The 23,205-nt window shown below is 39.7% G+C and overlaps 1 protein-coding gene across 3 annotated transcripts; it reads left to right on the forward strand.

Moving 5' to 3' along the window:
• Positions 1-318: 318 nt before the first annotated feature.
• NREP (neuronal regeneration related protein) lies at positions 319-22,713 on the forward strand. 3 transcript variants are annotated; one of them, XM_087741969.1, is made up of 5 exons: positions 319-391; positions 1,172-1,219; positions 2,684-2,746; positions 16,951-17,028; positions 21,026-22,713. In XM_087741969.1, exons 3-5 carry the CDS (start codon positions 2,744-2,746, stop codon positions 21,149-21,151), a joined length of 207 nt encoding a protein of 68 aa, XP_087598095.1. In that variant the 5' UTR covers positions 319-391; positions 1,172-1,219; positions 2,684-2,743; the 3' UTR covers positions 21,152-22,713. The 3 variants fall into 3 exon arrangements, with proteins under 3 accessions (XP_087598095.1, XP_087598094.1, XP_087598093.1); XM_087741968.1 differs by lacking the exon at positions 319-391 and adding an exon at positions 964-1,067; XM_087741967.1 differs by lacking the exon at positions 319-391 and having other exon boundaries at positions 1,074-1,219.
• Positions 22,714-23,205: the final 492 nt, after the last annotated feature.

The following is a 23,205-nucleotide window of genomic DNA, read 5'->3' on the forward strand; positions in this document are numbered from 1 at the left end:
CTGCACTGCGGGGCGAGCCCGCGCTCCGCCACCGCCTCACGCCCCCACAGGCGGTGCCCGAGCCAGCCCCTCGGCGGGGCCCGCACCTCCGGTTGGCAGCGGGCCGACCGCCTTCTCTCCCGGGGTCCCGCCGCGCTCCTCCGCGCCCGGAGGACCGCGCTTTCCGGGCTGGCGCTGCGGCCCGCCGCGCCTGCCCTGGCCGCCCGGGGCCGGTCCCCGCCGCGGCCCCCGCCCGCCCGTGTCACGGCGCGGCGCCCCCTCCTCCCCGCCCACCATTTTCTTCCCTCCCAGACAGGCGCAGGGGAGGCGAAGCGGCGGGCGGGCTGCTGCCTCCGTCTCCCTCCCCTTCTCCTCAGATGCCCTTTGCTGCCGCTGCAGGGTTATTATTACAGTATGTGGCTGCTCCCTCCCCCGCGCCGCGCTTGCCGCGCCGCTCCGCGCCGCTCCGCTCCGCGCCGCTGGCCGGTCGCCGCCGCTGTGCAGCGCCTTGGCCCCGCTCCGCGTCTGGCCGCCGCCCAGGCCCGCGCCGCGCTGCTGCGAGGGGGGCGCCGGGACACCAACGGCCGCCCGCCAACGGCCAACAACGGCCAACGGCTAACGGCTGACAACGGCTAACGGCTCCCCGCCCGCCCCGCCGCGTCCCTCAGCGCCGCGGGCGGCGGCGGCCCCGCGCCTCGGGGGACGCCGCCGCCGCTCCCCCCGCGCCCGGCGCTGCCCGGCGGAGCGCGGCCGGCGGCGGGGCGGTCGGTGCCCCGGCTGCCAGACAGCGGGGGGACGCGGGGCTGCGGATTATTGCAGACTAAGCAGTCTGGCGCTGCAGCAGCGGGCGGGGGGGAGGCGGGCGGGAGCGGGCGGGCAGGCAGGGGGAGTGTGTATGTGTAAGGAGGGGACGGGAGGGGATGGGGGAGAGCTGGCAGCCAGCCAGCTACCATCAGAATTAGCTCATTGTTCAATATAACCAGCACTGGCAACCAAAACCCAGCCTGAGAGAGAGGGAGAGAGAGAGACTTTCCCCCAGCCACCCCCACCCCTTTTTCTTTTTTCTCCAAGGCTGCACTTTGGAAGAGGTGCAGTCATTCTTCCCCACACCCCCTACCCTCTCTCCACTCCCCCAACTATAAATTCCCTTCTGTAGCATGCTGCCCTTTTTTAATCCACATTTGTGTTTCAGATCATGTAGAAAGGACAGAAAGTGAGCAGGGAGCGGGGGCTTTTGTCTGTAAGTATATGCAATTCCAATCCACAGAATTTTATTTTTTTTTTTAATTAATCCTCTCTCTCTCTGTCTCTCTCTCTGTCTCTCTCTCTCTCTCTCTCTTTTTCTTTTCATTTCCTTTTGTCCTTAGCTGGACTTTGCTGCAGCTTGCCTTTCCCACTCTCGGTGCACATTTCCAAACAGGCTTTCTTAAAGAAGATGAGAAAACGTGCAGTAGATGTATTTAACTCTTTGTCTTTATGCTTTAAGGCTAGATTTCTAGGCTGGGGATTTTGCTGCACACATGCAAGGGGAGATGAGAAGTGGTTTTCTAAAACTGTTTCCTTTTTTTCGCTTCTGCACTCCACAAACACCAAAATGCATTTTTGAACCTAATGCACTTAGCTTTTTTAGCATGCATGCAAGGCTCTAGGATTGGGTTTTCGTCTCTTTTCTTCTCCTCTGTAAAACGAATCTCCCTCTTCTCCGCCCTGACACTGGATTCCTCTCAGGCTGCTAGGGTTTATTTTTAGAAAGCAGTCATTCTTGCAACAGCCTTCTGCATTTTTGCATGTGCAGCAGTTAAATTTTGGGTGGTTCTTTTGAGAAAAAAAACCAAAACCAAACGTATTTTGATGGACATTTAGTGATGTGCTTTCTTTCAAACGTTTATGTGTACATTTTTAGATATATGAGTTTGCAGTTTTAAATACAATATGTGTGTGTGTGTGTTTGTGTGTAAACATATGACTCATACCTAATTACATTTCATACATACACACTATAGGTAAGAAATACATAATCAATAGAAGAGAACTTTAATTTTTGTCACTATATGAAAACTGATAAAGGAGGTATGGTACAGATTCAGTCAATTAAGAGAGTGGTAATTTAAGGTACCATTTAAATGAGGTAGGACCTACTCTCCTTTTTTTTTTTTTTTTTGGCTCCCTATTTAAAATAGGGGGGGGGTGTGGAATAGAGAGAGAAAACTGGAGGTTATGTAATGCAGTGCCATTTCCAAAAATACCTACTCTCCGGGCCATTACATCGTGAAAGCCTCACACTGTTGTACTTGTTTCTTGGTTGCAAAAAAACACAGTTTGTGGTGTGCCTGGGAACAATGGACCACCTTTATCGTAAGCATAGGGTGACGGTTTTTGTCCTCTTGACTGATTTTTAGGTGTGTTAACCATTAGGTATAGTGATCTTCAGAGATCTACCAAGTGCTAAGAATAGCACAGGGTTCTGCAAATCCAGGTACCAGGGATTCCTTTGTCCTATATTTAAGCCTACAGACCACTGAAGTGCAGAGAAGCATGATATATAAGTGTACATGTGATTAGAATAATTTGCATGACTTTAAGCTTAGCCACTGAAGCTTATACTCGGCTGACCCACCATTAATGCTGGCCATAAAAATCTATTAAATATTGTGATGGTTGGAATGACTTTTTTTCATTTTTATTTTTTTTAAATTGTTTTCAGATTGTTCTCCTTGTGCTACTTGAGAGAAACTGCAATCCCAAGACTTAACAGAATCTAAAAATGGTAAGAATTAGTTGCTTTAGCAAAAAATCAGTAATTTTTTGTGTAAATAGAAACCTTCTTTCCCCATCCCCAATACTTATTTATAAATACGGCCTTTATAAGACATCCTTTTTGAGGCTATGGGGATTTGCCATACGATGACTGATGTACTCTGAAAACCTCCATATGTTGGATCTTTGATTTTCTTGCATTTCTTGAATAAAAATCTGAAATCCCTCTTTGTGCAGTAAGGCTTATTTAATTGAAACAAGCAGTGTTTAGGTTACTATGAAAAATACACATCATAACACATGTAGGAATACAGGCAGACAAAACAGTATGCAATAATTTCAGCCCCGCCACCTTCCCCCCAAAAAGAAGAAATAGGTCATTGCACTTAGTAAGTGAAGAAGATTTAATGTTAGTCCGTCAGGGAAGCACATAAAATGCAAACTAAATTTTCTTATTATTTGGTAATTTTTTCAGAAGGTTAGCCTTTCTTTGTGATACGAATCTGTTCCAGAAAAAATGGCTAGGCCTCAGCCTAACTGAACTTACAGGCACTGGGCTGGAATGTATTTATTGAACAATATTCAGTAGTGACCCATTTCCTTCAGTGCTAATTGTGTTCATATTTTTACTGATTAAAGCCCATTTGTTATACTCTGAGATACTACTGCTGACAAATACCTAATTTAAGGATGAAACATTATACATCTAAATACTCTCTAAATATGGTATTCTCTGAGGACTGAGTGTCTCAGAATCAGCAGGACAAAGAAAATCATTTTTTACAGAAAAAGTAGATAAAGTAGGCAGAATTGGTTTAGATGCTGTGTAGCGTTCTTGATTGAAGATGCAGCTGTCACTGAAGCATGTCTGAATATCTGTATTGACATAAATGTGATATATTTTGGGTGCTACATGATGGTATCATGGTCAAAAAGCTGTTAATTTGCATGGGGCAACAGCTTGTCTGAAGCAGCATTGCATAGGGTGTACGTTAGCACAGAATGTTTTCCAAAGTGTCATGTTCTCAAGGACATATTCTTATTTAAGATTGGGTTAAATTAATTGCATTAATTATATTATCCTTGTCTGGTTCTTTGGGGTTGTTTTGATTGGGGGAGGAGAGATGATCAAAGGATGTTTAAAATAAGCAAATATGTAATCTGTTATAAAGGCTATTTTTCTTTTTGGCTCCTTGTTTTATATCATTCCTATCTGCAAAAATAAACTTGCAAATTCTGGAGTTTTAGTCTATTCTGGAACCTACTTTCATCAAAGTGCTTTGCTCATCTGTATATAAATGAATAGTTGGGGGTGGGGAATTAAAAGGGAAATGATTCACTTGAACTGTGAATAGAAATCACGTTAAAATACATTTTGTTCACACAACTGTGGAATATTGGGTAAGGCAACTGTTTTTCTACCAACACCAAGGTGACAATCAGCCCACATTTTGAGATGGTATGCAGGCTGTTAGGTGCAATATATGCCTATCTATGGAACAAAAGATTATTTTAAGTTTTGTTAAGCATAAAATAGCCACTGATTTTTACCAGCAGATGGTTCTGTAAATCTAGCAAGGTTCCTGTAGTAGTCAATTAAATCAGTTTTGTAAAGCCAGACTCCAGGCCAGAACACAAAATACAACTCTAGAACTATCCAAATGCAGAAAACAAAATGTCTAGTCCTATTGTTTCTTTTGCAGTGTAACATAAATAAAAATCTCATTTGGCTGTTTTTGAAAAGTTTTTTATTTTTTACAAAAGCGCCTAATCCCACTTTTTTGTGACTGTTGATCAGTATTTCAATGTAAGAAAGACTAGGTTTTGCCCCAACTTGCAAGGTTGCTGAAGTTGTGATACTTGGCAGAATCTCTTCCCCTACCATCACCCTTTTTTCCCCTGTCTTTCACTTTTGGCACAGTAACACCGAATGTAATTTGAAGTCAGACCACTGACATACCTTCCTTGCAGTAGTGGACACACTTGTCTTTGGCATAATTCTTGTTATTTTTTCCAAGTGTGTCCTTAGCCATTCTAATGTGCAGGAAGAATTCTTTACATATCAACACTGTCTACACTGAAATACATGATTGTAAAAGTGGTTACTTTGTTTTCAATATAACAGCATATGCAAAGGCTCTATTCTGCTTTCACTGGTCAGTGGAAATTTAGCTGTCATATTTCACCAGGCTGAACTAAACCTTAAAAAATGGGTGAAAATGGCCTGCTTATTCCTTTGCTAAACTGAAAGTTCATTAATTGTTTAGTTAAGCTTACAGTAAAATTAAGAGTGACTAAACTTGTTGGGTGAGAACAAAATTCTTGGTTTAACTTCACTGTCTTACCTTCTTAATGTTCTTATTCCATAAAATGTTTATTAAACTGCTTACAAGTAAAAGCAAACAATTTAGCAGGTTACTTTTCAATGCTGCTTCTCCTTTTTCTAGACTTGGAATTATGATTTCCTCATACCTGGTTAATTAATCTTTCTTGGAGCTGTGTAATAATAACATCATTGATAACTTAAAGAGAAATAGAAAGGCAGAAGAGTGTACTTTCTATTCTTCTTATAATTTTGACTCATGGATGTTTAGAGCCATCTTACACAAGAAGACCTGCCATTTAAAGATCTGTCCTTACTTGTGTATAATGTATTTGATTAAGTGACCCCCTAAAGGAAGAAAGAACCTTTTATATTTATTTGCAATGTATAAAGTCCTGAGGTGGTTTTAATTGCTATTTTTATTTGAAATGCCAGAATTTCTGTATACCGCTCTCATGGAAAGTGCTGTATGTCATAACATACAAATCTAGGTTAAAATTAAGATTAAAAAAAATAGGGTTCTAACTAAAAAAAAAAAAAGAAAAAAATTGTTTTAAAAATTTATTTGGCCTATGTGATCCAGTCATTGAAATAAAGGATCTTGTCGGAAGAGTGAGAGTGAGGAAGTCTTATGTCCAGTTTTCTGTGACCTCAAAGAAGACTTTTAGCAAAAACAGGAAAGGCTTTTTTTAATGGTAAATGTTTGTTTTCAAAGAAAGAAATCAAACAGGCATTTTAGACACTTGAGAAAGTGGTCTGTTTGTTTGCTTCTAAAGCACTCAGGTGTGTCCTTTTTCCCTGCTTGCATTGCAGCTCATTTCTGGACTTCAAGTTTGGTTCTGAGAGTTAGCAGTGCAGGAGCTAAGGAATTTAAACTAATAACACTAATAAAAGTGTATGTCAGTAAACAGATACCTCCTTAGTAATTTAATTTTGACCTTTTGACCTACCTGAAAATAAACAAAATATATTCTAGAGCAGCTCATTAATTTACTTCTGACTTACCAGGATTAGATGGCTTTCTTCTAAGCACTAGTGGTATGGAATCTCTAGGTTAGGTGTTGTACAGTATAGCTGTGTCATCCCAAAGCAAAAAGGCCCCGGAGGGAGGGCATTTGGGCTAAACACTTCCTGTGGCATATCCTTGCCTGAACTGGATCAGTTTTGAGGTTATTCTGTCATTGGCTTTCTCTGCGTTTTATAGTCTTACTTGGGGGAAAAAAGAGAAAAATGGGATGATGGCCTTTTGGAGAAAAAAACAGTTGGGAAAATAGCTTTTCTTCATGAAGTCAGAGAGAAAGAAATGACAACCTGCATTTGGTTGAAGAGAAAAAAAATCACCATCCTATTCTTTTTTTGCAGTTCCTAGGGAAATGTATAATGTTATTTAAGTTAGGTGAAGAAATTTATGAGGCAAAGCTTGTATTTAAGATTTCATCCCAGTTTAGCCATTGCAACCATTTTCCAGTGCATTATATGCAGATATCTTTACACATTCTGTAATTTTCTCTGTCTATAAAATGACTTCACCTTAGTTGGAACAACTGCTCATAACTTTAACTTTAGGATTGTCTGTGGAGAATGGAGCCTGGGATTAGTCTGGCAGAGGCAGGCATTATGTTGAACCTTTTATATGCTCTGAGGAATAAGAAGAACGAGATACTAGGATGAGACATTATGTCCAGCCTAATACTAGATACACACTGGACAAGTGCAGCTCCTGGTCTGGCATGAGAAAACTCATACTTCTTTGGTGATTATTACTGAGTCTGGAACTGGAACTGGAATCGCCTTTATGGTAGTTCAGAACTGCACAGGAGCTGGAGGACTATACCACATCCTCTTCTGTTTATGTCTAGCCATGGGCAGAATTTGGTCAAGAGAAGTAATGGGGAGGGATGAAAGCTGAGCAATTTTGGCCATCTGAATGCGTATACTGTGCTTTTTTCTTACACTTATGTGTTGTGCATGAAGAATACCTTGGGTGCAGTTTGCTCAACGCTACTCAGTTACTGAAAACTCAGGGAGAATTAAAGCCTTTTCAGCTTACAAAATAAATAAGCAGAAATACAAACTCACTTTTTGCAATGCTTTTGCCAAGTCAGCTGTTCAACCTTTACTTGATTATGGCTGCAAAAGTCTGAAGTGGGGTTTAAAGAAAAGTAATTTTTGTCCAAAGCTACAGATACTGTGGATATTTCTGTGGTACAGTTCATAAGCACATGAAAAGACAAAAGCTCTGTATATACGTGTTTCTACCCAGTCACGAACATACATGCTCTGGGTGCTAAAATTTTGTAACTGTGCACTGGCATACTTTATCTGAACAGAACTGTGTCGAGACATGGAATTGGAGGTTTACGTAATACGTTGTCCAGGACAAATCCTTACTGAACTTTCTCCACAAAGGCTGAAATCTTGGAAAATCAGAAATAAGAATCAATATACACCTTGTATACTACAGTCATGACACTGATTTTTAAGTCTTGGGATCTAAAGCCTTCACCAGCAATCTTTTCTCTCTTTTTGCATCGGAATACTGCTGCCCCACACCTGAGCTCTGATCCTTGTGTGTATGGCTAAAGAGAGGGGAGAGGGACTACACTTAATAGGCCTAGAACAACTTCATAAAAATAATTCAGTTAGTATCACTGACTGGGACAGGATATTTTAATAAAAATATTTTTAAATATTTGTATTCTGTTTTTATTTCAAATATTTATTCACCTCATTAAACCATATTGGTTGAGGGTGCAATCTGGAAAGGTGAAAAAATGTTCTTTTCAAATGTTTAATGTAGAATGATACTATGAATCATTGTTTGAGTGTTACATGAAATTCAGTTTAGACTGCTGGTCTGGCAAATTCATGGTAGCAGTACTGAATGAATCCCTATGTAGATGTTCCTGGGAGGGTTCCTGGTGCTTCCTTCTGTAAATACTGCATGTAGAAAAACGCAGCCTCCGAACAGGTAGCTTCTTCTCATCCTGCAGGAAGAAATGTTTCTGGATTAATTTTGTTAACACTAACCTTATTGACTAGCATAGCATACCTGTGTGGGAGTAAGTTGAAAAAAGTTAAAAGAAATTTGTGTGTTCTCACTGAAGGTGGTATAAGCCTTGGCTCAATATGCACATGGTCAGAAAGAACTCTTGAATTCTTACAGCGCTGATGTTTAGAAGGCACACACTGGCGTCATAGAGCTACTCCAAAAGACTAGGTTAGAGAGGAACAGAACTTCCTTCTGTGTTTCAACATGACTATATCTGTGATAAATCTCCATCATGAAAGAGTATGAGTTTAAATAACTCTATTCCTGCTGGCAGACCAAAATCCTGTGGAAATATTGGTAAATGTCCAATATAATTTAATGTCCAATTTAAAAGTCCCTTAATTTCTCAGCTAAGTAATTATATAAGGCTACATGAACAAAACCCAGAGACAGTACTTGGCAGGAGAAGTTATTTTCCTGTGTGGCTCCTCATTAGATGAGTCCCAGAACCCATGGATATTTTATCACTTTCAACCTATATAACATGCGTGATACAGTTTGTGTTTTTGTATTTGGAGTAGCAGTTAAGCAACATTAAATGATACTAGGTGCTGGTAGTATGGTGAGTGCAGGCAAATGTACCATAATGCTTTGAAGCACCTGTTACAATATCATCAGCTGTGGTCATTACATCTCTTTTAATGAGGTAAGTACTGGCTGTACGATGTGGTTCTGTCTCTCTGTTCCAAGAGCACCACTGAGGCTTTTAATACTTGCCTGAAATACATGCTGGTTGGGCAAGAGGTTGGTATCTCGTGAGGGGAAAGGCTTTCGTGGCTGGGCTCTGCAGGAAGGCAGTCGGCAGAGGCAGTGAGCTTGCCGCCACTTGGAGAACAACGTCGCTTGTTGGAATTCTGGTCATCTTTCTGGTATGTGTGAGACATTTAAACGAAATTAAACAAACAAACAAAACAGTTTTAGTCCAAAGCAGTGTATTAAGTCTTCTGTAAGTTACAGTATTCAGGCCATTAATTTAGAAGATTTACAGGAAATTAAAAAACAAAACATGCTTTGGGATTCAGCTTGGTGTATACATTTTGTATACCCCAAAATTGGAAGGAGGGAACTGGGAGAGCACACAGGAGAAGTGTTATTCTGGGCTGTCTCTGTTGTTATTCTTTCTTCAGGATTCCCCTACTGGCCACTGTTCTTGCTGGTCTTTCGCTTAGGGTCAAAACTAGATGGAGTGGGGAGACTGGGCTAAACGGACTGTTTTGGTCAGCCCGTGACCATGCTGCTTTTCTTCCTCCTCTGTTGCTCCAGTCATTGTCAGCATTGGGTATGAAACTACTGAAGGTCTTAACTGTGCAGCCTTTGGTCCTGAATCTTGCTGCCATGCTACATGTCCACCTTAGCTTTGTGAGGAGACTTGCTTCTCCATCTTGTTCTGCAGTTGCCATTAGGGGTAGATACAAATGGTTACTAATTAAACTTTTCATTACCCTATTATACCTGAAGAGCAAATTACAAACTCATATGTAATTAACTGAAAACTCAAATACTATTTTAATTTTCAGGCTTGCTACTGTTGCTTTTCTGTGTGTGCATGTTAAGCAAAATAACAAAAGCTACCATTGTAGTGCAGAGGCAAACAAAATGAAGTGGAAAAGGTGCTGGATTGCACTGGGTTTTGAGGTTTGGTTTTCTGGAGGGCTCGTTCAGTTATTTTGATTTCTGTAATGTTTTACAGTTTCAGAGTCCATGCACAGAGTCCAGTTGGACTAAAGTAGTTTGCAGCCATTTTATTGGTTAATGGAACTTTCCATATAATATACATTTGTTTCTTATTATTGTTCTGAAATAATTGCATTTCTTTTCCTTTCAAGGAGTGTGGTGCTCTGGTAATGAGTATCTTTATGCAATTCATTAATTCAGTCAGAAGTTGGATGAGCATTTATGACAACATTCACAATGTACCTCTTGATTTCTTTTTGTCTTACTCTTCACATGCATGGTAAATATTAACGATGCTTTGCAATGTTCTTTCCATATTAATGAAGAAGAAAAGCAGCATGAGAGCACTTGTAGCACACAAGCTAGATTCATTCTGACTTGTGCAGAAAAGAGCAAATTGATCTCTCTGCCTAAAAATTGCATTACACTCAGGTGGTGTGGGGAGGATTCCTCTCCAGGGAAAGTGTTTTCTGTAACTAGACTCATTCAATCATGTATGCCAGAAGGTAGCTAAAGTTTCTGTTGAGGGTTCTTACCAGCTAAAGAATTTGGCAGGAGTGTGTTGACTATATACTCAGGCTAGATTAGCTTGTGTTTTCTCCCTCCTCAACACCATACTCGCTCAGTTTTGGAGGCCAGTAGTCATGTAAGAGACCTCTTGGAAAAATGTCCCTGCTCTGAGTGCTTACTATCTACTAGTATCCTTTCCTGCAGCAAGGGGATCTGCAGCAGTGGAGCCCATTAGTCTTAAAAGCATGTTTTAGCAAATTTTGCACAGTCACTCAGATAATTTTCTTATACATGTCATGGGATGCTGTAAGTACGTATGTAACAGATGCAACCTGTATAGTGTGGATGAGGAGAGGAGTGAATTCTTTTAAGAATATAGATGAGCCAAGGTAGGAGACTACATAGAAGCAGACACTTCAGTGTAACCTGTAGAACAGAAGCTTTAGGAACGATGAAAGAAACAATGGATGAAGATGGGTTTATATGAGAAGTTTTGTACTTAAAATCTAAAAAAACTACTTCCAAGGTCACTTCCTTATGTTGTGCATGGAAGGAGCAGATGACATCCTATTCTGTGAAAGTGACAGAAATTGAAGAAGTGATGAACAAGGACTGCTAAAAACCCCTAATGAATAAACTTGCTAATTCATGTGCAGCGTGGAGAGGGGGATGCAAGGAAAAGCGTACTTGTCTCATTTAGGCTTTTTCATCTCTATGTGGTTGTGAGTTTGAGTCATCAGATGGGGAGGAATAAAAAGCAGCAGTAATATCTTCCCCATGAAAAGGCAGAGCCAGCAAAGGATGCTGATGCACAGAAGTCAAAGGCAAGTTCAGGTGTGCAGTAGTCTTGCCATGTTCTGCCGATATACTGCCATATATTAATTCTTACTGTAATGGCAGGTAAAGTCTCACCAAAAGGTGGGCCACTTGGAGCAATGGAGAATGAGTGTATAATTGTTCGTCCGTTCTCTCAAGCCATTTATCTGCCTTTATCTGCTGTGTGGAATTAACCAGGTGAAAAGATTGTAAATGATTTTTTTTTCCCCATTGATTTTTGAATGTTCATGGTACTGATGTGGAAAGCAGGACTGATATAGAAAATCCTGCTGCCCTGAAATGTATACTGAAAATGTGAAGGCAGGTTATTGGGGATAACTGTTGCTGCACCTCAGACTTGTGATGCAGAGGCACACAAAAGAAGTGATCAAGTTCACAAAACTGGCAGAGCCACACAGCTGCTAATCTGCATCTTCATGGTATTTTTAAATAATTAAGCTAAGGTAATTAAATTGCATTTTAACTTGGACAAGTTGTGGTTTCTGATGTTTCAACAGGGAAAGATTTCTCACTGAGTCTGTTTCAGAGTCAGCCTATCACAACAGCAGCCTCCCATTTGATCGTGAGTACAGCTTCTTCAATATAACAAAGGTTCATCAAAACTTCACGGACTCTTTGAAATAAAGAGCAACAATGAGCGCTCTTGATGTTGCCCTCTCATTCCCTTCTCCAGAAGATTCAGAAGACAAAGCTGATTGATAGCAGACTGCCACCCAACTAAACTCTTGAGAAGCAGCAGACATTCAGCTGACATTTGCTGTATGCATTAAATAGTGTTGTGCTACGTTTGGAACATGGTGGACATTAATATCATATGCTTTCATAATGTTCCCCTCACAGTGTTAAAAATAAATTACTGCAGATGGGAGCATTAGTTTACCACTTGCATTGAAGTAAATGCATTGGTCCTGGCAAAGCTTTCCTTCCAGTTTTGTTTAAAATGAATTAGTTTTTTTAACAGAATGATTTACTTGGTGTTCAAGCAGTCGTGCAGTAAGATTTTCAGTGAAGGGGCTGTTCATGCATCTGGATTGCGATGGTGGGCTGTTGGTTACAAAGAGAACTTTTTACTGCAGTGGGAGGCACTTGGGGGATTGAGAAGGCATGGTAGAATGTGCTGGGAAAGTCATTACAGCTCAAACCAGCTGGTAACTAAGAAACTTAAAAGCTGCAAAGTTATAACTGTTTCAACTTAGCAGGCAACTATGTTATAATTTTTTTTTTTTTGCAAAAGAAAATGCATCAGGACTCAGTTTGGACAGAAAATCTGCTAGACACTTCCAGTGATGCTGAGATCAGCCGAAAAGGGAATAATCCACAACTTTTCCTCTAGGAGACTTAATACCATTGATTTGTGTCATTGCAACACAGAGCAATGAAAAATCCCCGCCCTCCGTTAAAGAAATACAGGTACAGAAATGCGGAGCAGTGTTCCCTTTCGGCTACACGTCGCATCCCCAGGAGAGCAGGGTAGGAGGACGGCTGCTCGCCATTCTGAACTAGGCACGACAGACACAGGGCTCTCAGTCCTCACAACTGCACAAGCATCGTTTTAGTGCTGTGGAGGGGAAGAGCGTGCCCTTTTCTTTCCTTCTCTTCAACACATACCTCTATTGTTTTACTCCCCTGTTCCTCAGCACGTGGCCATCTGTGTCTGCTATTAGACTGCTAATCCATACAGTAAATATTTTTTTCTTTTTTCCCCCCTTTTTTCTTCTCCTAGGTAGGCTAATGCAGAATTACTAGAGATGGTCACCTTTTATTTGGAATTAAGGATTTCTAGAGTACTTGTCATCATTTCCTTTTTGTTTTCATTCTCCTCCCCCCCCCCCCCCCCCGACTGGTTTCTATGATGAAGAAGTTATCTGAGACTTCTCAAAAGGTGGTTGGTGGTGTACTCAGAGCAGTTGGTCTTCTTCATTGAGCTTGTAGTCTGGAAATCCAGACTGCAGTTGAATTCAACTCCTCTAAGTCTTGAAGGAGATTTGATGAACAGGAATTCAGTTGTGAATTGTGTTGTTTCACATGAAAAGAAAAAAAAAAAAAGGCAGAAGAAGTAACTCTGGGGGCTTTCTTGTTTGTTTCTTAACTATAAAAACCTTGGGAATGCTTAACAGGAGTCTGCTCATTTTACTATGTTTAGCCTGTCTTAAATCTGTTGGTTGGTTTGGTTTTTTTCTTTTTTTTCCTCTTGATGAATGTACCTGAATGTTTGAAAGATGCTCTTAGTGTGTAGGAATGAAGAGTGGGTAGCAAGAAATTAATTTTAGCATTTTGATGTGACTGATACAGTAGATTTAGTCCAGCTCTGTTAAAATTATTTTATGTATCTGGCTTAAAGCTGGGCAAAACTTTGGGCTCCCCTACCATTGCTCCTAAAGAGGACATGGCTTAAAATGGAAGAATAGGCATTAGAGTTTTGAAATGCTTGTTAAACAGAGCCTTTGCAATAGCAAAAAAGAAGTGTCTCAATTTGTTGGGCAGAAGAGAAAAGAAGAGTCTACTCCTGAAATCCTTCTGGTTTTGAAAAAAAAGTAGCAGTAAGTCATTCTGGAGTCTGGATGCTGTAAGAGCCAGTAAACAGACTGGGCATTTATTTTTCCTTTGCTTTTTCTGATTGTCAATCTTAATTTTTACTATTTGTACATTTTCAAGAGAATGGAGGCTAAGAAATTGAAAACATAGTCCTCATAGCTCATAATTGCCCATCTGAAGTTGGCCTTGATGTTTCAGGCAGAATTGCTTGCTGTTGCAGAACACCGTCTCAGACAGCATTTCCCAGATCAGTGGGTTTCTTTCCCCTTGACTTCTCAAAGTGGGAGTGAATGGTTTTGTGTATCACATGTTCTGACAGGAAGCCAGGCTTCCAAGGGTAATAATGTTGTTAGTCAGACATTTAGGGGTGATCCACTCTGATAATTTATGGCTGAAGTTTACTAGTCTCATTTTTTTCCTGGTGATTATCAAATACTGAGGCTATCCATTTGAGTCAGCATACGGCTCTCATGCATTGTACAGACTTGCAGTGACTTTAGTTTTCAGTCCATCCTAAAGTTCAGTAATTCTGTTCTGAATCCTCATACTTTGGTTATTTAAGCCAAGCCTGTACTCGCATAATAGTCACACAGGAAGTACTAAGAAATGAAAATATGGTGTGTATCAATGGAAGCATTTATTTAGAAGTGTTTGCTTCATGCTAACAGCTGGAATGTTGTAAGCCTTACATCCTACTCTGTAATGGAGCATTGCTTTGCACTTTTTCTCTCTCTATAGCTCATCTTGCAACATTAATATCAGTTGTTTTGAGCTACTGTAATTGACTAAAAGTTCTTGCTGTGTTTTTCTGACACTCTAGTTATCAGTATATTTGAACATCTAAGTTTCTGCATTTTATAAAGCACATAGCATGGCAAGATGTCCCTTTTTTCTTTTTCTTTTTTTTTCTTTTTTTCCTCCTGGGTAAGTCCTGAGTGGACTTTTCTACACCGGTATCTTTTTTCCATTCAGAATCTTCCTCCACTTAGCCAGGATCCAAACCATGATTCCCTGGCCTTTCAGCATTGCTCAGAAAGCAGATATGTAAAGTCCTTTGGCTGCCCATTCAGGACATTGGTACAGTTACAGCAGAACAGTTACTGCCTGTGGAGTAGCTCCACGTGATTATTATCCTCCACTATTGGCTACAGTAGTTGTTTTTGAAGAGATATGGAGAAAATAGGACATTACTGAATTTTTTTCTCCACAAAAAATTACTGTGAAAGATAGCTGGGGCATTGAGTAGGGTTTTTTGGTGGTGGTGTTGGTGGTGGGTTTTGGTGGGTTTTTGGTTTATTTTGTTTTTTAACCCTGGAGCATAGTTGTGAGTAAATCTTACACCTTTTTCCTCCTGCCCCATTCCCAAAATCCACCCTCAGACTGCAGTCCCTGTAAGTTCTTATGAATTTAAGTTGAGGGTCCTTTCTTCATTATTTAACTGCAGGTGCTTATTTTATTCCTATTAAAATAGTAATATGGATGTCAAGGCCTATAGGTTAACCTGAGAACATCTCAGACTCCATGTAAAATACAGAAGCTCATATTCATCATAATGAATAATACTATGTTCTGATGCTTATTCTTTCCTCCTGTAGGAACATACACATTTTTGTATATTTTGCTGGTCTGAGCACGCACATCCTGTGGTAGAGCTGAACTGCTATCACTGTTTCCCAACATGAGTTTTCATACAAAGAATGGGACTACACAATAAAATCAAGGCATAGTTGCAGGATGGGTAATCAGTGATTATAAATAGCAACAGGAGAGCTCAGGGGTTACTTGGTATCTTTCATTCAAGTGTCTCAAATATTCATTGTGAACCTTAACTGATGAATTCACAGAGTGCCCTGTGCTATGTATTAGTTATTCCATGTCAGCCATACCCAGAGAGCTTAACGGGCATGTCTGAGATCATATAGTAATCTAAAATATGAAACAAAATCTGATGCTTTAATCAGCAAAAAGCACTGTGGAAAATCATGGGAGAGTGTTATCAGTGCAGGCACTGCCTTAGGCTCTGTATTTTACATTTCCCTCCTGTGTTTCCTACTTTATAGTAGAGTTCAGGGTTTTCTCTTGGAACGAGAGTAATCTTCTGTATATATATAATCTTCAAGTAATCTTCTGATAATTTCTCCAAACTACATCTAGTCCAGTTGTGACAACTAATAGTGAACATGCAATTCCAAGAACTGAAAACATTCTTCAGGTTTCAATATAAATACAACAGTAAGCAGGTGAGTAAAGCTGCTCCACCAGGAATTTAAGTGACAAGGCAAGTTTTGATTCCCAAAGTGCAAAAAAGTTTGAATGGTGTAATTCACAATGTTCGTCTCAAAACATTGACAGTTTGACATTCAGGCATTGTGCAGAAAGAGTTCAATTCACAAAACCCCAAAGGCCCAGGAGGCAGACCCAGCAGGAAAATAAATTTAAGATCTTCAGCATGCTATGCAACTTGTACCTGCCCACTTCAGTGTTTAATGAGAGTGAGATGAAGAAATGCTCTGATTTTCATCCTGAAGTTGAGGAACTGAAGCACAGGATGTTTCCAGATCGGAGTAATTGTAACTGAGGTGTCTTAGGCTGGCATTTATTCACTCTAGCTTCCCACTGTAGTCAGTGGCCTGCTTTGGATCTTACCCATTTTTCATAGGAAAATTATGCTATAGCAATCACAGGCCAGTACCTTAACTATTAAATCCTGCTGCCAGCTATTTTATTGTATGTCTTTTATAATGTGTTGGAATTCCTTTAATGTCTAAAATATAGGGTGCTAACACGGAATTGTATGTGTGTCAATGATCTTAGTAAGTTCTAGTTCAAAGTCCATTGTGCAAGGATAATCAAAGTCGTGTTGTCCTTCTCTCCTGCAGTCATCAGCAAAGGTAATAGTCTTCATTAAAAAGTCTTTCGCCAGTGACTTCTGGCAGAAGAGAATGTGCATGTGGTCTCACAATATCCTCAGTAAGTTTATTAGTACGGACATACAGAATTTCTTAAGGAGATTTAAAAAAAACCAGTGCTGTGCTCTTTTTAAAAATTCTGTTGAATGCAGATTGCCATAAACAATATAGTAGAAATACTCTAGGGACAGGTCTTGTCATGGGTACTCAAAAATATGTACTGAACATAAAATACAGCTAAGTCTCTGGGCAAAGCTCAACTGATATTAGACTCTCTGGTTTAGTAATGTGGTCTGTCACATGAACAGCATTTGATTGCATTTAATGAATCTCTCTTTGTTAGTAAGACATTCTATATATTTATGTCACTACAGGTTTATCAACCAAGGTTAACGTTTTGGGTAAGCCAGAAAACCTTTCCAACCAGCCGAGGGGATGGGGGATTTCCAAAGGTAAAGTTACTTTTGTAATTTCTTTCATCTAACAAACAGTTTACTAAGATGAAAGTTTTCTGAAAAAAAAAACCTCAAAACATTGAAAGTTCAATGGATTTTATTTTATGACTGCTTCAAGAGAGTAGCCAGCTCGCATGATTTCATCATGAGTCTCATGGTATTCTTTTTTTCTTAAAGCCTTGGCTCCTTGAGCTGGGCAGTTAAGTGAGGATTTCAGCTTTCATTTTAAAATTATGTTTTTAGCCTTCGAGCTTGCAGAAAACATGGAGTCTTGCTGGCTACATATCAGAAAGAAAACATACTAATTTTCAAGATCTCATATTTCTTAAGTCTGTCTCATGATTTTACAAGCTTGACATCTGAGTTTTGAATGCTTGATTTTGGTAATTCTCTCTTAGCAATACGAATGAAAAAGTCAATGTTAATGCAGGAGGAGGAAGGAGGTAGTGCTGGTTTTCTTTTTGTTTTGTTAAGTTTTCTGCTTGTGCCTTACCTGGCTTGAGTAACAAGCATATAAAGCATGGCAGTTTTCATTTGTGTTTGACAAGAAGTACCCCAACATAAATGCAGGAGATGTGGCTTGTCAGACAAGATTCATAAGATCTTGTTCTGTAACCATTGCTGGTTTCATAAATGTGAAACTGGGTATGAAATTTGAGTAGGAAAATAAAACAGTTACTCAGAACCACAGAATGTACATGTTTTATTTTCATATTCCCTTTCATTACTGACTCAAACTCCTGCAAAAAAAATGTCAAGTAAGTAAACAAGAAAGCACATGGAAAATTGTTTTGATTGAGTTTCAATTATTATCTAGACTCCAGCTCCCTGTTAACAAAACTCTGCTATTCCATCTGGATAACACTGTATTTTCCACACTTTTTCTTTGTAAACTTCTAAAATTTATAGCTGGGCTATTTGCAGTCTGCTATTTGCAGACTCATGTGCCAGCATGCCAATCTTTAAATTAACATATATGGCAGTACTGCCATTCTTAACATTCAAAGTATTTCAAAAGTTCAGCTGAGTAGGCTGATAGCAATGCCAGATTACGATGAATGTGCTGTATATGGTTATACTTATATTAAATGAATTTGCTAGTTTTATGAATCAGCTGTGTGTTAACTAGATGTTTTTTATGCAAAATTTTAAGTTAGCAGCTTTTAGTAAGTTGTCATTCATCATTAAACAAAGTTGCTCCTGAAACACAGGAATGAAGCTGGGAACTATGTGCAGCATAGTTAGTAACAATGCTGCATTATATTGGATTTATGAATAGCCATGTTTTTATGCTGTACGTAGCTTAAAAAAAGTTTATCAAAAGAGATAATTGTTTCTCAACTAGTCAAAAAATATTATACTTTTTTCCTTTAAATTAATTGGTTTCCCGCTTTTTAAATATAATGCATTTATTCTATCCTTTATGTAATTCTTCAAAATATATATGGCATATGCTTACAAGGACCAGATTTTAGAACTAGCTCCAAATTTTATTTCACAATTGATCTTCAAAAGCAACTTGAATATTAGCTGCACACAACCCAGCTTCCAGCAGAGTATCAGCCTTAACAGAAACTGAGTGTCTTTGGAATCTAATTTTTTTCATCTGTCGTATAAAATTAATCAGGGTAAATTGCTGAAGAAGATTGCAGAAAGCACTCAGTCCTTCAGCTCAACAGTTTTATGTACTCAGTGCTAGACAGCTCTAACTACTGAAAGAATAAAGTAAAATTAATAGATTTTTTGAAACTCTTATTTCAGATAAAAGTGCTTTTTTTTTTGTTTTCATGCAACCAACAAATATAAAAGGATACATTTCTTAAAGACAATTTATTTCCAGACCTAGAAGGGTCATATGGGACTTTTTATCTTATGATTGTATGGCAGAATTTCAGGACCGAGATTGTTTTCACAGCTGAAAAGGAACTGCCCAACACAATGCTTTTGGAAATTTGCCCAGACCTTTGGTCTGTGTGGTGTGCCTGTTTGCATATGTAAGTTTCTAGTTTTCCTCTCATATCCTGTAATGATACACAAGTAGCAAATTTAGTCAACAAAAAACCAAAAATATTATCACGAGGAGGGAATTTTCTAGAGTCCTGTGAGGAAACATGTTTGTGCAGTCACTAAAATGTAGATGTTATTTTTCCATTCTGAAATTGTCTCTTGCAAAATCCCCAGCTTGGCTCTAGCAAAAGCAAGGTATGTTTCCACTCCTACTTTTTCCCCTGGCTTGCGGAGCCCTTCTGCATATGTGCTGATCGAAGTCTGCTCAGTTTCTCCATTTCTGATGCCCTGAAGGGAGAGGGCACCATTTGCCCTTAGGAAAGGATTTTACTCTGTGTTCAGTCTGAAAACTGCTCCTGGCTGTGTGCAGTGCAGAACCCTGGGGGAGTTCATCTACCCAAAAGCAGAATTTATCCTGTGATAAAGGCAGTGGGAAGGCCATGGGACAGCTTTATTCCCAGCACAAGTAAATGTAGCAAATACAGACATTGCAGTGAAAATTATGGCTCTGAAGAGCCAGGAAAGGAAAATTGCTGAAAATTGCACTTTCTTGGTAGTTGTGAGACTGCCGTGTGTTTAATTCCTAATTCAGAAATTCACAACTCTCCCATCAGAAAAACTGAACTTGGAGAACATAACTTCAATTTCTTAAACAAACTACAAGCAATCTGCTTATATGACAAATGTGTCCTAAGGAATAAAAGCAATAAAACGTCTTTACAATTCTGGTCTCTTAAACGCAAAAACCACAGATTTTTTTCTGTAGCTTACAATATATTACTAGCTAAAATTCTTCTTAAGATCCCATAATGGCATAGTATCAGCAAAGTACTTTAAGCACGTGCTTAGCCTTTAGGCTTCCTACTGAGGCTTAAATTGAAACATATATTTAAATGCTTTGCTGAATAGACATAGACTTCAGTGACCGAATGGTTAACTCCAGTTAACGAAATCCTATCTGAGGCAGCTGGCTGACACAGCACACCATCTCCATACTTGTCCAGAGACAAGTAATACACTGTACGCTACGGTGCCTTTAGAGTGCTCTTTTCAATGAAGTACTATAGGAAAGTCACTTAATACCGTACGCTAGCTGCTTAAGCTGTAAGGTGTTTATGAGAGGTCTAAGCTGTAAAAGGTTCTCTTAACAGTAAGATGATCTTTCATAACTAAGATGCACTTTTATGTTGGAGGCCAAGTGAAAGGATAAAATGGAACCTGGGGTTTAAAAAAAGCAAGGAAACAAATTAATTTATTGGCAACTAATACCATTAACATTAGTTTCTTGGTTACCCAAGTTGGTACTGAGTTATATTTTCAAAGAGGCTCGGTGCCATCTGTTGATTTGTGGCCATGAGTTTTGCATTCATGATGCTGAGACACCGTGCCTCCTGTGCTTCACATGTGCAAAAATAGGTAACAGCTCGTTTTTGGCCATATTTGTATGCCAGAACTACTGCACACACGGCACCTGCAGGTGCAGTTTTAGGCCTGAATTGTCCCAGCTATAATGAAGGGCACCGAAATCACTTGGTTTGGCAAGAGTGAGAAAAATAATTTTGAGAAGCAGTGTAAGGATGTACAGCTGGCGGTGAGCTGCAGAAAGGGTTGTCACTCCATAGCTTCTTCTCCTGTAACTTTGCTGGGATGACTGGGGTCTCCCCAGCAGCAACAAATGCCCAAATTCCCCAGTGCAGCAGTGGAGGACGGTCGTTGGCTCAACTCTTTTTGCATTTTGGCTGCTGGGGCACACTCATTCATCCCCAAGTGAAGAGTTTTCCTTAGATGCTGCAAGGCTTGCCTGGTGGTTAAGCGATCCTTTGCTCTCTGTAGCATTAGCATTTACACTTGATTAAGTCATGTTTAGTAGACGTTCATTTCTGAACTAAAGGTAGGGAACTACTGAAACCTCAGAACAGGAGATGGGAAGACCCCACTGAACTGACTTCACCGAAGCACAGCTGATACTCTTTTTTCCTCTCTGCAGGGAAGTCTCCCCATCTCGAAGGAAGTAAATCGCAAGAAGAAAAGTGAGGCAGAGGGGGCATGCCTGGTTCCAGTGAATGGCTATGGACACCATTTCACCAAAATCAATTACCTCTACTCTTTTTAATCATAATTTCTTCATTTGTATTACATATGGTGTATGGGTTTGATGAGGTCATGGTGTCATATATTGGGAATTGTTTCTGTGTAAATCATCAAGTGTAAGAAGAAACTATGGGACTCTGAGCCTTGCTTTAGAGAATAACAGTGGACAAATGTGTACCATAAAAAATAGTTTTTAACATTCTGACTCAAGCGAAAGCTCTCAGAATTTCACACTGTGAATCCATGTTTACAAACATTACAGGTGGGCCCTCAGGCCTAGTTCTACCACAGCAATGTCTTCCACTACTCAAACTCCACTGCTCACATGCAACTGGTAAACTGCTCTCTCCATTTCCACCATCCCGAACTGCTTCTTGCAGAGGCTGAGAGTCCCCCTTTTTTTTCATTTAGATGTAACAAGCCTAGTAGTTTATTTTCATCGATTGTCTGTATATCTCTATATTTTATCCATGTACTCTTTTGATGTATAGAAGTAGTATGAAACTCATGGTTTCCTTGTGGTAAGTGATTGTGATGCTGCCACGGGATTTGAGACACTGATGAATGGTGCTATTTTGGACTTTAAATATGCTCCTTGGCAAGGTAGCTCTGATGGAGTTATTTTTTATTTCCATGTTCTGAGAAGGTGTTGGTACTTTGTTTTTCTGAATGTTGTTCTTTAGACTGGACTGACTTGTTTACTTGTGTCTTCAGTGTGGCTTTCTTATTCAGTGCCGTAGGTGAGTAACTACTTATAGTGTACAAGTGAAGAACTGATTCCCTATCAGGGTCCACTCACAAACATGCAGTTATAGTGGGAGCAATCACAAAACTGTAATTTACGTAAAATCTCCTTTCTGACTCCTATCCACCTAACAGAGAAAGATGAGCAATAATTTTCCACCAACCTCTCAAAATCTTTTTTGATTTTTGTCTTTTTTTTAAAGCCTTTTTTTGAAGAAGGGACAAGTTTTAATGTCCTCTTCAAATCCATAAAATAGGGGATATAGTAAGAAAAACAAAGCAAATTTCTGGGAGGAGAAGTCCTAAAGGGGAAAGAGTACATTTCCACGCTACTGTCAACATGTGGACTTTACATTTTTGTTCTTGCTCCCAGACTACTATCAATACAAAACAACACAAAACACAAAACTAAACAGTATCATCTACTCATGGAGTGTTGTTGTGTTAGACACAGTCTGAAAGCCCACCTTAATTTTTTATATAACTTTGTCTTTTAGCTCTTCCTTTTACAGGGCAGGCCTTGTTCTGAACTGTTTTAGCTTCTGACTGTTAAATAACAATGCATGCACTGCACTTCCTAGATTTCTTTCCTTTCCCCACCTTCTGTATCCCTTCTCTTGTACATTTTGTTTTCCAATAGATTAGATATGTCTACTGTGCTGTATATAGAGCAAGAAGTAATATTCAGCAGTTGTGGCATTTATGTATAGTTGCAGTTGTGTACTGCTGAAAACGCAGGCTTTTGTAACAATGTGATCTTTAATAATGCACTACAAGTACCCAATGTATTTTAGCTATTTTAGTAGGATTTGTTCAATAAATATGCAAGCTCTAAGGGTAGCCGTGACGTCTCTGTTTCCTTATTACAATAAGGGGTAGGCTCCTTTTCTGTTTGTTTGCACCTGTTCTTTACGTGACTTCTGGGGGTTTTTTTGAGGAATATCTGCTAAAGTAAAAGGTGATTCCTTTTGTTGTCTGCTAAACAATAGCTATTAAGATAACCTAAATACCAGACCTGGATCTGTGAAATGATAGCTGCCGGACAATGGTAGTCATGTACTTCGCTTTCAAGAGTGCTGAGTGGCTGGGTCAGACGTGACACTTGATGCCATTTTTAGTAATTCCAGGAGGAGGCTGTGGGGCTGTGCACGGCAAGCACAATATATTTCATTTTCCGCCTCTGATAAACCGAATGAAAAGGCCGTTTTCCTAGCATGTGTAATTTAGTTTAAAAGAGCGTTGATACAGTCCTCTCTTTCAAAACAGTTTTATTGGGGGAAAAAGTAATATCTGCATTTGTAAGGTTTAGAACATATATTGGTTTCATTTTAG

This window comes from Nipponia nippon, unplaced genomic scaffold (genome assembly GCF_047370975.1).
Source record: "Nipponia nippon isolate SJK-2023a ecotype South Korea unplaced genomic scaffold, ASM4737097v1 scaffold_8, whole genome shotgun sequence".
NCBI classification, from domain to species: domain Eukaryota; kingdom Metazoa; phylum Chordata; class Aves; order Pelecaniformes; family Threskiornithidae; genus Nipponia; species Nipponia nippon.

Excerpts from the sequence above, each read along its gene's own strand:
- NREP (XM_087741969.1), top strand. Across the intron at positions 17,029-21,025 it reads GGGATGGGGGATTTCCAAAG|GGAAGTCTCCCCATCTCGAA; the intron begins GTAAAGTTACTT and ends TCCTCTCTGCAG.